Consider the following 15,341-nt stretch of genomic DNA (forward strand, 5'->3'; position numbering starts at 1 on the left):
CATATTGTTCGTTCCTCTCCATGTCACTCTCACCCTGTCGTCTTACCTTCTTCCCGTTGGTGGTGTATCCCGTCTCATGATGCTTCCATCTCTTTTGCATCACATTCTCCGCCGACATTCACTCAACGTTTCATAACACACTTTGTACAATACAGCCCAAGTAATGTGTTGTTAATGCTGTGATTGGTCTGTATTGCATATTCCATTTTCATGAAAATCATTCCACCTTCTCCTCCAAAAATAATAATAATAATAGCGACTTGCCGACTTGGCAATGGCTCTTCCGTCCTCGACTTGTCGCTATTTTAGACTGTGTGTGTAGGATTAAAAATTAAATTTGATCGGTTGCTTTGTAAAGAAAAATTAAACCTCAAAATCATAAATTTCTGCATACCAAAAAAAAAAGCCCAAAAAAAACTCCAACACCCCTTTCATACAAAATTATCGTATAGAACTTCGACAATAAATCAACCCCGTCCCTCGGAACGACCACCACCTCGTCGTCCGCGTCGACCGGCTCGACCACCCACTCCGAGAGCGATGAAGCCGTCCTGCTGCGCGATTGGGACTTCGAGCGGTTCTTCCCGTCGAACGAGCGCCCGAAAGCGGCCCAGCGCCACTCGATGTCCGACAAGACGTCCTCCTCCTCCTCCAACTCGCCGGCCGACTCGAACGGCCGGCTCCGTCCGCCGAACGCGATCGACAATAAAACGCGCAAGGAGCTGGCCAACTCGACCGCCTCCTGTGGGATGAAAAAGCCCTACCCGCACCATGGCATGAACCTGGCGTACGCGGAAAAGCGCAAGGTCGAGGAGATGAACAACAAGATCCGGCTGGAGGAGCAGGTGAAGCACGAAATATTCACCCGCCAACGGTTGCAGTTCGATAAGGCATCGTCACCTTCGAGAGGCCCGGGAGGGCAACAGTCTCAGCAGCAGCAGCAGCAGAATGCCCACAAACGCCAAGAATCGGACTCGCGGCTGCCGCTCAACTTTGCCCGTGCCTTCCGGCGCGAAAATTCCGACTTTTTCCCACTGTCCAAGCGCCACTCGGCCATACTGGGCGAAGCGACCGCCGACGCGAAATCAATGGCCTCGGGTGGCGGTGGTGGTCAGGGTTTGCAACAGCAGCAGCAGCAGCGCTCCAGTGCGATCTTTTCGCGCAGCAGCCGCAACAAGTTTGAGCCCATCTTGACCAACTTCTCGCTGAACAATCCGTCCGGAAGCGATGACGAGCGGCGGTCGTCCTCCTCATCGCGACAGACTCCACCACGCCACGGTCAGCAGGACGGCGGTGGGGGTGCAAGAGGAACAGGTGTAGGAGGAGGAGCAGGAGGAGGAGGTGCTGGCACACCAAAGGAAGGTGGGAACGGAGGGCGACAGCCGAGTCCACTGGCAAGCGCGCAGGTGACACCGCGCAACATGGACTTCTTGCGTCCGCGGCGCGAAAAAACTGAATCCGTCATCTTCGTACGTAACTCGCCCAACCGGCCGCAGCAATCGCTGCTGTTTGATGGTCAACAGGTAAAAGCACACATACACTCTCTCACACACCCACACACACTCACAAACACATGCTCACTTTTGCGCGTTAGGCCACGGACACCTCTATCCTGGCACACATGTCCTCCGAGGAAGGTTTAGTGGCGGATTCGACGGGAACGGAAGAGTTTGAATTTTTCTCTTTTTGATATTTTTTGGGCATTGTTAAACATGTTGCTCAAACTTGTTTTACTATTGAAATATATTCAATACATAAAAAATTATCTAATCTTTATTTAATTTAAACCTGTTTTAGCGATCTAAAACGAGTGCTGTGTCGGGAAGATCTCTAAGGTAGCAGCGTTTATTAGGCTCAATTGAAGTATAAATGCCTGGAAGTATAAACAAGCACGATCAATGTTAATAATCATTTGCAACTATCACATTAACGATGTAACAAGAATTGTATAAATATCATTTGCATGGAAAACGATCGAAGTCATTAAAGTATTGTTTTAGGCGAGGAAATAGTTTCTATATCTCTGCCAACAATGGTCTATTTTTCCTATTTTGTTCTAAGATCATGCTACCATGATGATCTGATACTTGGGCTCGCTTTGGGCTACCTCCAGCTCGCCTTCCAGTTCCACATAATACTCCCGCTACTCCGATAAAGGACATGTGTAATGGATTTAGCGTACGTGCGCCTTATCGAACCGTTAAAAAAGAAGAAGAAGCAAATTGGATCGAACTCCCCTTCCTACCATCATCACCAGTACCTTCTCCCTGACTCCATCACCCACCCGTTCCCAATGTCCGTCCATATGCAAGAGCGCGCGTATTAGTCCCTTTTAGCTGCCAGACTCGTTTGTTTTGTTTTTCGTCTTCCATCCCATATTGCGCTCTTCTTAATCTATTCCTCCTCCCTGCCCAGCGTTCAATGTGTACTTACTAGCTGCTAGTAACACGCGTGCGTGTATGTGTCTAACCCCTCCACCCCAAGAAGTACCAGTCTGCGCCACACAGACTGTCATCATCGTGCTCCCATCATTGGTGAATAATACTTCGTCTACCATCATTCAGGACTGTTCTGCATGAATATTAATCGCAAATACACAAATAAACGAAGCCAAAAATTACAAAAAGAGATGATGTTTGTGAGGCTCACATATAGAAACTTAGGATTTAATGTTGTTTAAACATTGACCTTAGACATTATTAGAGAATGATAGGAGGTTCTTTTTCTAGTTAATTTGTATCTTTTATTCACTATATTCGACAAGCAACTACAGACAGTATTCTAAAATGCGGACTTTACAGGTAAATTTCGAATGTTTTAAAACTGATAAATTCATTCATGCATTATGACGTCGAAAGTCATCATAATTGAAACAAAAACTGCCCACAAACGTATAGCAAATATCAGGAGTTTATTTTAGTTTATTTAGTATTTAGTTTAATTTTGCAATAGAAAAAAAATAATCAGAAATTGGAAGTTTTCTTTTCAAACATATTAGTAAAACCCAAAAAAAAAAAAATAGGACGGAAAGTGTAAGGTTGAGAAACGTGATTTGTGTAAATTGTTATGTTAAATACTAAGTAAAATTGTAAATAATTGCATGCCACCTGTCATACGGAATGTGTGTATGTGTATATGTATATATGTGTAATGTTATTAGACTCATATCTGTTGTTGTAATTATGTTATGTGCGTATGTGTGTCTGTGTGTTTGTGTCAAAACGCTACAATTGTATTGTGTGTGTTATGTATGTTCGAACACTAACCCACCTGTGATGCAGTAGTACTAACCAAATAATAATAAGACATCGACTTATAGTATTTGGACTCCCGACAGCTAATGAGTTCAGCCGAGAAGCGCCCAACTCGTTCTTGGGTTGTTATTTTTCCCAGAATTATTATTGGTCCCTTAGCGTCCTTTCTGAGAGCAACAATGTTTCGCGTGTCGTCGTTTCGAGCAGGATAATTAGTGTCAAACTTCTTCCACCATTTGTATTGCGGTCGTGTTTAGCTCTCCGTGTTTTTGTCCTCCCCCCTCATTTGTTGCTAATTTTATTTTAACAAGGATGAATACTTTTTTCCTGCAGATTTCGCTGTCTGTAGAACGATTTGTGATTTGTTTTCAGACAATCTTTCCAAAACCGTCCAATACCATCCTCCCGGGTACCACGTGTTTTGCGTGACATGCTCATCTAACTATGTTAGGCCACCGGCTGCCTAAAGGGGGGGCCTGTGTTTTCTTACCGCAAAACCCATTTCTTATTAACAGTGGTCCGCAGTGTTACAGTTCCATGCAATAGGAAGATACACTTTTTCCGACAGGAAAATACACAATTAACTGGCTAACGCTTTTCTGTGCAACCAATTGCGTTTTGTGGCACTCTGGAAAATCTCCACAACTCATCTCACCCAAAATGTTTACGCGTTCACTTACTCTTTTAATTTCCATCCATCTCATTCTTATGCTGCTTTCGTTTGCGTCATGTTTTCTTCCTCTTCCGTTGTTACTCAGTGTGATACACACACACACACACACTTAAACACGCTTCTACTACCACCCAAAACTTTGCCGCTTTTAACCTATAACAAACAATAATGCAACATTAACCCTGTGTTTCTAAACCATCTCGATCTTTAATAAATCCCTTTTACAAAGTTTCGTTCCATATTTCCGTTTTTCGTTTTGTTTCAGTACGATCTGATTACATATTGTTACTTGCATTCAACAATTTGTTTCGTTCATCTCTGTTTTTTCTATCACAATGTTTCTGTGCCGCCGCGGAGTGTTTTACCGTGTGCACTATTTAAAAAAACGCTACTGCTACCATTGATCACTAATGAGTTTTTTCTTCTCTTCCCTTTTCCTGTGGATCAAAAAAAAAAATCAAAACCCTTCCTCGCACGCACATCGATCAAATCACGTAAAAATGCCGCCACCCGATAACCGTACCCTTGGACGCAGAAGAATCGCTCGGGTGAGAATAGTAGCCTCGGTACGCCCGGCCAGCGAACGAGCAGCGTCCTGCCGGATCTACTTAGTCAAGCTTCACCGGCGACGCCTCCCAGACATGACAAGTCCGCCAGCGAAGAGGTAAGTGTGACTGGGGGAGGTGGTGTACGCGTGTGTACGTACGATGGTTGAACGCTTGAACTTCACAGACCGCTTTCCCTTCCCCTACAACATATCCCCTACTATCTATGCTGGCGCATACACACACGAGTTTGATCCTCGCAGCATTGCTCTGCATCACATTCCTTGCTTTCGATGGGTGTACCCACAGCGCTTTCCATAACGAAATATCCTTCACGCTTCAATGCCTCATCCTTCGCTCCCTCTGCCCTTTAATATGCTTAGTTACCTTCGAGACCGTCCATTTACTCTGGCACTGGTTTAGGGGAAGTGTGTTCCCGTTGAATAATCCACAACGAAAGCCAAATTCATCTTCTTTACTGCAATTCTGCTCCCATTGCACACTTCTTCTCACAATCTTATCGAATATTGCTTCGCGGTTGTTGGTGGTATCTGGGTCGCGCTTTTGTTATTGTGTGGCTGATCTGAAGCGATGTTGCTCGCGTTATTAGAAGGGTTTAAATGTATTAAAAATCTTCCTCTCTTTCATAAAATTGTAATTAAAAAATAAAATATAATGTATGAAGTATCATTCAAATGTTCCAATTGGAAAAGAAACGGCAACTAAAATATGCCAAAACTTTCATACTTTTATGTTTTCATGTAACGTTTTTTTGTTAGTTCTTTTTGTTTATTTCACCCATTAGTTTGTTATCCCTTTTAAGTTTTCATGTTCACTAATTTTACGTGCTTTATTTTTTATATCTTCGTATGTGTGCTTTATAAATTTTGGTGATGGTCTTATTTTGAACATTTCAATACATTTACCATTTCTATCTTTTTGTTCTATCCTGCTTCACTTTATTAGTTCCTTCTGTTTCATCTACCTTCTGTTTTGCTTTCACTTGCTTTCTCATCGCCTTTTTAATATGTTTCCTCTAATTTTAATTAAACATTTTACTAATTATGTTTTCTTTTACTTTTATTTTACAACTACTGCTACTCACAACTACCACTTCCAATCGCGTATTGTTTGTGTAAACGTTACAATTGCAATGCTTTAAAATGCAAATAAAATTAAACAAATACAACCACAAAAAAAAACATCTATTTAACCCCCTCGTAACGCGTAACGTATTAATGTAATTGCAATATCGTACCTTTAAACTCGACAATAACGGTACGAAACCCGGCGGCGGCTGCTGCGTCCCAAACCAGTATCGGGCCGCTGTTAACGCGTCCGTTCAGTCCAACCTCGTCCCTGGTAGCATGCAACCCAAACCCTTCCTTCCAGCTCCAAACAGTACCAATAGCGCAACCACCAACACCACCACCACCAACAACCTAAGCGCTGCTGGCCCGGCTACTACTACTCCCGGCAGTCGGGGGAACGCTTCGCCCCACTCGACCGTGTCGAACTCGTCGTCCTCCCGCAACAACAGTCCCAACCATTCGATTAACACTAGACTCCTAAGCAGTAGTAGTAATAGTAGTAGTAGCGCGGTCGTCGTTAATCATAAACTGCTCAATAACAATCATTTACTACCTCCTCCCTACCATCAACAATACCACCAACCATCGCCCCACCATCATCAAATGCAACATCATCTGCCAATGGGGACGATGCCGGTGCATCTGCTTCCCGGTGCGAATGGGAACGCGAACCACCAACAACAATCGTCCGGTGCTGCACAACAACCATCGCCACAACAACAACCGCTCCCGGTGTCGCCATTCTCGCTCGCGCTACAACAGAAGCAGCGCAGCTTCCTCACGTTCGGCTTTGGCGCACAGTCCGGTGGATCGGCCGCATCACGGCGCGAGAGTCACGTGAACGTGAACGTGACGCCGACGTCGCACGATGCAACGAGTGATACGCCCGAAATACGGAAGTACAAGAAGCGTTTCAACTCCGAGATACTGTGCGCGGCCCTGTGGGGTGTCAATTTGCTGATCGGCACGGAGAACGGGCTGATGTTGCTCGATCGCTCCGGCCAGGGCAAGGTAGGCAAACGCAAAAAGACCAAAGATACAGGCCATGGACTACATTGCCATCATTCGCTTGCAGGTGTACCAGCTGATATCCCGTCGGCGGTTCCAGCAGATGGAGGTGCTCGAAGGCCAGAACATACTGGTGACCATCTCGGGCAAGAAGAACCGTGTCCGCGTCTACTACCTGTCCTGGCTCAAGTCAAAGATTCTGCGCACCGACGGGCTGACGGATGTAAGTCATCTGCAGAGATCGTTCCGTGCCGTGCTGCAGATGTTTAATGTTTCTCGTGTTCCTTTTGCTTCCTTTCAGCAACAAGTGGAACGCCGCAACGGCTGGATCAATGTCGGTGATCTGCAGGGTGCAGTGCATTTCAAGATCGTCAAGTACGAGCGGATCAAGTTCCTCGTGATCGCTCTGAAGGACTCGATCGAGATCTACGCCTGGGCCCCGAAGCCCTACCATAAGTTTATGGCTTTTAAGGTAAGCAGGAAAGCCGGGGGAAGATGTGGACAGAAGGATACGAATAATATTCTTTTTTTTCTCCTGTTTTTTTAGAGCTTCGGAGAGCTGATGCATCGCCCACTGTTGGTCGATCTGACCGTGGAGGAGCAGACGCGGCTAAAGGTCATCTACGGGTCGGCGGAAGGTTTCCATGCGGTCGATCTCGACTCGGCTACCGTTTACGATATCTATCTTCCTAAGCATGTAAGTGCAAACTTTATCCGACAGGTGTCCGACGTTCTAATAACGCTCCGACAAACTCTCCTTCAGACTCAGGGTCCAATTTCGCCACACTGTATCGTAACGCTGCCGAACTCGAACGGTATGCAGCTGCTGCTTTGCTACGACAACGAAGGTGTCTACGTCAACACGATGGGCCGGGTGTCGAAGAACATCGTGCTGCAGTGGGGCGAAATGCCAACCTCCGTCGCGTACATCGGCACCGGCCAGATCATGGGCTGGGGCAACAAAGCAATCGAGGTGAGTGTTTGTTGATGCCGTGGTGGTTGACGATACAATAAACGTGATGCTAACTCGCTTTGTTTGCCGATTCCGTTTTTTTTTTAGATTCGTTCGGTAGAAACCGGCCACCTGGACGGTGTGTTTATGCACAAAAAGGCGCAGCGTCTCAAGTTCCTGTGCGAGCGGAACGACAAGGTTTTCTTCAGCAGTGCCAAAGGCGGCTCATCCTGTCAGATCTACTTCATGACGTTGAACAAACCGGGCATGGCCAACTGGTAGAGCACATAAATCGCCTATGTGCGTGTGTGTGCAGCCTGGTGTGGTCATTTGGAAAATAGGATGAGTTTGAGCCCGAAAATCGATAAGGAGACTGTGTGTAACAGTGAGTTGTAGAAGAGAGACGTAGAAACAATTCTCAATGCTCTGCTGCGTTTGCAGCAGTATCGTTGCAAACATCACTCACCTACAGGATACACACAAGGGTAGTAGAGTTGCGACGGAACAATTCAAAACAGCAGCAGCAACAAAAGCAACAAAATAATAATGAAAGTACAGTGCGCAGGAAAACTTTTTACTCTAGAAATAGTAGCAAAACATGTAAACTAATTATTAGCCGACGAAGCAGCAGCAGAAGCCGAACAGAACAAAACCCAACAAAGTGGGAAAAACAGCAGCAACAAAGTACATAATTGCCGAAACAATTATGATACAGCAACAGAAACACACACAAATACACAGAAATGAAACTAGAAACGAATTATAGCCGAGCAGAATCGAACAACAAGCAGAAAGTGAGAGCAAACGCTCTGACCGAAGTGTAGACAACGCGGAATAGATAACCAAGTTAGGTAACATTATTATCCGGGGCTAGTAGTGGCGCCAGTGCGGCGTACCGTTGGGTGGCAAAAAAAACACGGTGCGATTAGTTACACCTCCCTCTCTACCGCCCCTTGTTGCATCGCATTTTGTGCAATAGGGTTGAAGTTAGCGAACGCGTCATTACAGTGTGCATCGGATGACGTTGGTGACACCGTACCATACACAGCAGCAATTCTGTCTTATGAGCGCATTTTCCCAGGCGGGACTGTGCGATCGCTCCCAATTGCCCCGCTCCGCAGTTGCGTTAGAATTGTTGTTGCCCCCGTTTGGTGCTAGTGTATATGTGTGTTATGGCATACCCCTCACGTAACACCGCGCACGTTGCATGTTGCATTCTAAATGATGCGGCAGATGCGATCCCGTCGTGTATCGGTTTTTGGGCATTTTCCCTCATCTCTGGTATTATTCAAGGTTAGCATTTTTCTAGGTACACGGTACAACCGAAAGCCGTGAGAGGTATATATCGGAATAGGCAGATACACGAAAGGAGGAGGGGCAATCAATTATTATGCGACACTGGGTTGGCGTAGTCGAAATCGAAGGCGTAAAAAGGAAGAAAAAAACGACTAATTTGGGAACGTAGTGTAGCAAAGAATAGCTAAGAAACGAGTGTTCTTTCCCTTTTCTTCGTAAGTTTCCATGCAGTCAGTTACACTATCCTTTTTGCACGATCACCGACAGCGTGAATCACAGAATGTGTAGGGTGGGGCAAACAAAAGAGGGTCAGGGAAACGAGATATATACCGTGTTTGGTTCAGGGCCGAGCATATCTTCCAACTTATGCCGTGTTTACGTTTTTACCCGTATTTGGTAGTACCGGTAGTAGTGAGTTATAATCGAATTTTAATCTGGAGAAAAGAAAAATTCGTACCTAAGCATGGTGTGAGGAGGGGAGCGGGAGACTGTTTTTGAAATGTTTTACTCACTCCTACTTCTATCTATAATCGTAAAACAATCATTCACGCCATAGCATTTTCCCTCGTAACAATTAATTTCATGTGCATCGCTCTGTAGAATTGATTGATTGGATGGTACCGATTAGTTGTGTCGCACATGTGTGGTGAAGAGGGTCGAAGCATAGAACGAACCAAGTCGCAGGTAATATTTGAGCGATGATAGTACTACACAGATGTACGGTGCGCGTGAGGAGTCTTTTCCGCTGCTCCTTAACCTTTTTTTCATGCAACCAGTTCGCACTAAAGTCGAGTTTTGTTTTCCTCTCGTTGCTTTAAGCATTATTTCACGCACCGAGCCGTGGTACGGCGCGTGCACGTGCTACTGCAGTGTGTGCGACACAGGGAATTTGTTAGTTAAGCAATAGCGTGATAGTATGGTGGGTATAACTGCGCAACGAACAGTGGCGATTTTGGGACTATCCAAAACGAAGCATCCTTCCGTTCTGTTCGAGGAAAAAAAAGAAGTCATGTTGGTGAATTAGCGCAGTATAAATAGATGCCACAGCCAAGCCGAGTTGAGGGGGTTTGAAACAATCGCGGTGGAAACGATAGTAGTACACCGTGGTGTATGTACTCCTCTCCTGCCCGCTTAGGAGCAAGAGCGTAATCAGAGGTGCAGAGAGTTTATTTTTGTTTTCAGTTTTATAGTTTTTCTCCATCTTTATTTGTTTTCCTTTATTTTTTCGTTTGTTTTCATATACATATGCTTATTATATACATATATATATACATAAAGGTAACCAGACGATAGTATTTTATTTTTTTCTCTCTTATATAGCTCGAAGTATAATTGCTGAAAGAAAAGAACAAAACAAAACTACAAGTTAAGTAAATTGAAGAAAAAAACAGCTCGAAACAGTGTGAACAATTAAGGAAGTAAGAAGTGTGGCAATGTTCGATTGGAGCTATATGCAGCAATATAAGCTAGAGTTATGCATTGTGTCAGCAAATCGGCTCACCAAGAAAGGTGACAACATGGTAGAACAAACAAAAAAGAACGAAAGAAAGAAAGAAGTAAAACAACACAAAGTGTGTAAGGAAGTATAATCGATGCAGGGTTAGAGAACGCACATTGTGCGACGGCAAGCTCGCGAAACGTAACGAAACGATAACCTTTAGAAGTTGTAAGAAACAGAGTGGCGGATAGGAAGGAGAGAAGAAAATCAACAAGACGACATAAGAAGCAGAAAAGAGAAAGCATTCATCGCGCGCGCTCACCTCCTAGTTTTATCGGTTTTTTTTATCATTGTAAACCCGACCGCGGGATATATTTGAATGTGCATGCATGCATGGCGGTGTGGATGAAGAGGTATAGAGGCAGCCCGCTTTCCAATCCATAAGCGCAGAAAAGTGGTAGGAATAAATGGAAGGGGGGAGGAGACCTATGCTTGTGGACAACACGACACACGTCAGTGTGCAGGTGCATCATTCACGTAATCATACACGCCTACATTAGAACACATATTGAAACACGAAGAAGAAGCAAACGATGATGAGGTGAAAAGGATACAGTCATACACATCCATATACACTGAACGACACATAAACACACACACACACAGCTACACATAAACATACAATCAAAACTCATCAGCAAAATCATTCTATCTCTCTATCTCTCTGTTTTTTGCATTAGGAAACCCGTAGCAAGTAAGATGATTTGGAATGAACAGAAGAACAAAGCATATGAGTGTCGACGGGGGAAGAGGGTCGACGAAAGAATTTGCGCAAAAGCATTAATAGAACAAGTGCTGTTCGACCGCGCAGGACAGTTTAGCCAGGAACGAACGAACACGTGCAGGTGTATCAGCTGCTGGTATCAGCAGTGGCGCCAACCACACCGATCACAATACAATTGATGGTGGCGTGCGTAAACACAGCGTAAACCAGCAAAGCGATACCAAGGCGAATGAGGTATATATGTGTATAGAACAGCAAGAATAGTGCGCGGTGGGAAATAAAATTATCGGCAAGAACATGTAAGTCCTGAGAAAACGTATGCGTACGTGTACAGGATTTGTGCCTTGTGCCTGTCAGCCATGATGACGCGAAAAGAAAGCAGCGGAATCGTTCAACGTTGCGATGTTTGCGACCCACAATCAAACGGAATCAACGCTTCTACGGTAAGTTCACTTTACTTTATTTCATTATGATTTTTTCTTGTATTGTGAACATTGGGTTCGTGGGATAAGTGTTCGAAAATCCTCAGTTTATCCTAAATTCTTACAAAATCAATGAAAGACTTCCTGATCCGAGAAATTGTTTCAGAAGTAATGCTCTACTGTACATTTTTAAGTAGATTAAAATTGATTAGTTTTTTTTATTCATTCATGCGACATTATATATGTCAATTAGTGATGTGCTGTATGGAGCGCACCCACGACTCCGATCCGACTCCGACTATTGTTAGTCCGATTCCGACTCCGGCTAAATGAAACCACTAAATCCGCCCGGAGACGGAGTCGTTTGGAGTCGTCCGGAGTCGACCGGAGTCGTCCGGAGCCGACCGGAGTCGTCCGGAGTCGTCCGGAGTCGACGACTCCGAACGGCTCCGAACGAATCCGGACGACTCCGGACGACTCCGAATGACTCCGGACGACTCCGACTCCGGGCGACTCCGGACGACTCCGAACGGCTCCGAAGGACTCCGAACGACTCCGGATGACTCCGACTCCGGGCGACTCCGGGCGACTCCGGGCGACTCCGGGGGACTCCGTACGGCTCCGGACGATTCCGAATGATTCCGGATATTGAAGCGCGGACCTACCTTGCGGAGTCGATTCCGAATTTATCGGAGTCGAATCGGAGTCTCCTAAACCTCTGATCATATACTGCGCAAAGTTGGTCCTTTAGCGGCATGTGGCATGGACGTGCCGGCTCCTACAAAGTCTAAATGATTCCTGTGTTTTCGATGTAAGGATCTTCTTTTAATTAGCCTCGCTGTACAAAAAGTGCTCAAACGCGAGACAGAATATAAGAACATCAGATTATTCAATCCTACGCTGAATTCAGGATCTGTTTGCGTCATCTTGTATGATCGCTGAATGTCAAAAACTATGCGGAACACTCCCACGTTTTATCTATCTCCCTGTAAGCCGCATCCCCGCAAGCGTTAAACAACAAAACCGTTTCTCCCAGCGTGTGTCGTCAGAGCGTGAAAGTAGAAGGAGAGAAGAATTTCGACCCTTTCGCGCTAACCGATGCAGATTAATGTGGGCAAAACAAAAAACAACCACAGCACGAAGGAATCAAAAGGTTGCCAAAAATATAGCCTAAAGCTTTCCCTTTCTCCAAACCGGTCAGTGACCGTCGTAAAAGCCGCTCAGCAAAACCAGTTTAAGCGTACTGCCGGTGGAATCAACTGCGTCTTTAATATGCTCACCAATCCGCGAAGGAATGGGTTTTGCAAAGTTTATAATACTTGCCATACTTTATCCTGAGTGTGATTTAAAAGTGCTCCAGCGCTGACTCAAGAGTTTCCGTTTGACCCAATTTTGAGTACCGAATCATAAGTACTTTCTCTTGAACTTAAGCTGATCGTTATCTGATCGTTCCAACTGGGGTAATCCATCATACGGCTTTTTTTTTGAGACTAAAGCAACATCACCTCACACGTTGGGAAGAAGCGTTTATCGTCCAAAATGCCTTACTTCCTTCCGCGTATGGCTGTCATCAAGCATGTCACCGAAGCGGCGCCTCATTACCCTTTTAAACGTATTCCACACGAGAGATGATCGCCTGATAAGACAGGTCTCGCATTGGCACCAAAATCCCAACGCGCTGAGATGGGTGGGGATAACCTAATGCCCCGAGATCCAGAGCCACGCACTATCCGTTCCGAACGCGCGCACCACAGTCTGCGGCGAACGATCCAACCGACCGGTCGGTGTAGAATTACAGCGTGCGCGAGAAGACCTTTAGGGAAGGTCACCGCCTCAGCGTGACACAAAACAACACCGGCTCTGCTTGTGCGCGTGTGCCTCGCTGAACTTGAAGGCGCACCCGCCGCGTAGACGGCACACTTCTCACCGTGTGTGCGTTTTTCAAGTGCAACCCCACTTCAACCGTTCGTCTCGCTGTTGCCCGTTGTTGTTATTCAACTGTGGAGTGTCTGTGCCCGCGTGTGCCGGAAGTGCTACACTCATCAATACGCGACCGGTCAGGATGAGTGCGTTACGAAGGGTTCTGAAATTTTTGCTCGGTGCCGTAATACCCAGCGCCTGGTGTACTTACGGCGATGGTGGTGATTCCCGCACCGTCTGTCCCACTTCTTCCCTGCTGGAACGACCGTACAGATAACATCCCGCAACAAAAAGTGGTTCTCCATAGAATGTGAAGTGTACCCCCCCGATACGCATGGCACGTTACAAGTCATGCTGTCGATTGAATCGTCTCGATGTGTTATTTGCCTTAGTACTTTGTACTCTCCCGCACTTTATCGCCGGAATCGTCCAATCATCGATGACGCGTGCCTCTACCCACCTATAAGCACATGTTACCGTCGTTAGAACCAACACGAACCGCGTGCTGCGCTGCGAAACATCCTTGAGCGGGCGACTGAAGCGATCCTTGGGGTGTAATTATTGCCATTACCAAGCGATGTCGTGTGCGAATTAGACGAACGTCGATCGCAGTTTATTGTGAGGCTCCAGAACTTGTTAGAACACCTTCATGGGCGAATCGATGACAGTGGAGCGGATAGAGGTTGGATATGATATGATAAAATCAATGTCAACGAGTTTGTGTGATACACCCGTTGGAGGGAGAAGTCTCTGTTTAGCTACGCTTGGTTGGTTTATAGTTTGTAAGGAAGATTACGTATTTAAGGTCTAATAAACGATCGTGCACGATCTAGAAGTAGCTTAAATGGTTCGGTTTTTGTGGTTTTACTGAGAAACATGTTTATGGGTGATTACTTTAACTTAAGTTCAGTTTTATATTCGCAGGACAGTAAGTGATCTTCAGTTTCTGTGTCATTAATGGAGTCATTAAATAATCATTCTAAGCTACAAAGTTAGTCAAAGTCGTTTTATGTACTTATAATCTTTTGTTATCCTCACTTTGGCTATTTTGTTGATGTTCCCGTAAACTTTTATTACACTGCAATGGTTATGAGATAATTTTACAGACCAGGCGGACCATTATTAATATCACTGACTACGACGGTAGAAAGTTGCACACCTAATAGGATTGATGTGCTTGCCTGAATATTTCTTGCATATTATTATTGAATTTAGCTGTACCATTTAAAATGCGTGACATAAGCATCGCTTTCCCTGTGTAAAAAATTTCACCATACAGCATTGTGCAGGTTTATGGGAAATTCCGAAACGATGGTTATGAAATATATATTTAAATCCTACTGGTCCAACTATCTTTTACTCAAGTTCCTGTCTAATTGCTTCGAGCACATTATGCCTTCATTTGTTTTGCGATAGATTCCTACATGTACTATCACTGTAGGAGTTATTGTAGAATACAAATTAGTTAACAAAAACTAGTTGTTAAACAATTTCTCTACTACCGAAACTTAACCGCCATTTATCAGGTCGTTCTGACTACCCAGTCCATGCTTCCATAAGGTTACACAAATTACTTCAAAGCAACGGAAGCTCAGCTGCACTTTCAAACTATTTTTTAGAGAAATTATTTAGTCCTCAGACTCAACCGAACGCAAATGTAAACCCTTTTCAGTTACGTTTCGTTTGACCATTTGCTTCCGTCTTCATGGGCATGGCAAATTCCTGGCAATGGTCGGAGGAGCTCTGCAAGCTGCTCATTGAACAGAATTCGCCAGAAGTGGTTCCTGACTCAAAATTGTATTATACTTATCTACCAAACCTTCTTATCTTTAATTATCACAAATTAATTGTGACCCAGCATGTTGTACATGCATTAGTTCTTAACACAATGGTTGTGTACTGTGGGTTTAACCCAATTTTACTATTTCTTTTATTACTTTATAAAGTCCCTCCTTGTA

At 44.9% G+C, this 15,341-nt stretch overlaps 1 protein-coding gene across 50 annotated transcripts in view; it reads left to right on the plus strand.

The window, feature by feature from the left end:
- LOC1276946 (serine/threonine-protein kinase mig-15) overlaps positions 1 to 14,228 on the plus strand; it is a 57,776-nt gene extending 43,548 nt beyond the window's left edge. For 13 of the 50 annotated variants that reach the window (XM_061643564.1, XM_061643572.1, XM_061643577.1 and 10 more), the window contains 8 exons: positions 453 to 1,523; positions 4,463 to 4,591; positions 5,789 to 6,574; positions 6,639 to 6,794; positions 6,873 to 7,043; positions 7,119 to 7,272; positions 7,341 to 7,544; positions 7,632 to 14,228. In XM_061643564.1, the coding sequence (XP_061499548.1) occupies positions 453 to 1,523; positions 4,463 to 4,591; positions 5,789 to 6,574; positions 6,639 to 6,794; positions 6,873 to 7,043; positions 7,119 to 7,272; positions 7,341 to 7,544; positions 7,632 to 7,864 (2,904 nt within the window). In that variant the 3' untranslated portion in view covers positions 7,865 to 14,228. Of the gene's footprint in view, positions 1 to 452; positions 1,524 to 4,462; positions 4,592 to 5,788; positions 6,575 to 6,638; positions 6,795 to 6,872; positions 7,044 to 7,118; positions 7,273 to 7,334; positions 7,545 to 7,631 lie in introns of all 50 variants that reach the window. The other 37 variants (XM_061643614.1, XM_061643608.1, XM_061643610.1 and 34 more) reach the window with 13 other exon arrangements.
- The last annotated feature ends 1,113 nt before the right edge of the window (positions 14,229 to 15,341 follow it).

The sequence above is a fragment of the Anopheles gambiae genome, chromosome 2 (genome assembly GCF_943734735.2).
Source record: "Anopheles gambiae chromosome 2, idAnoGambNW_F1_1, whole genome shotgun sequence".
NCBI classification, from domain to species: Eukaryota; Metazoa; Arthropoda; class Insecta; order Diptera; family Culicidae; genus Anopheles; species Anopheles gambiae.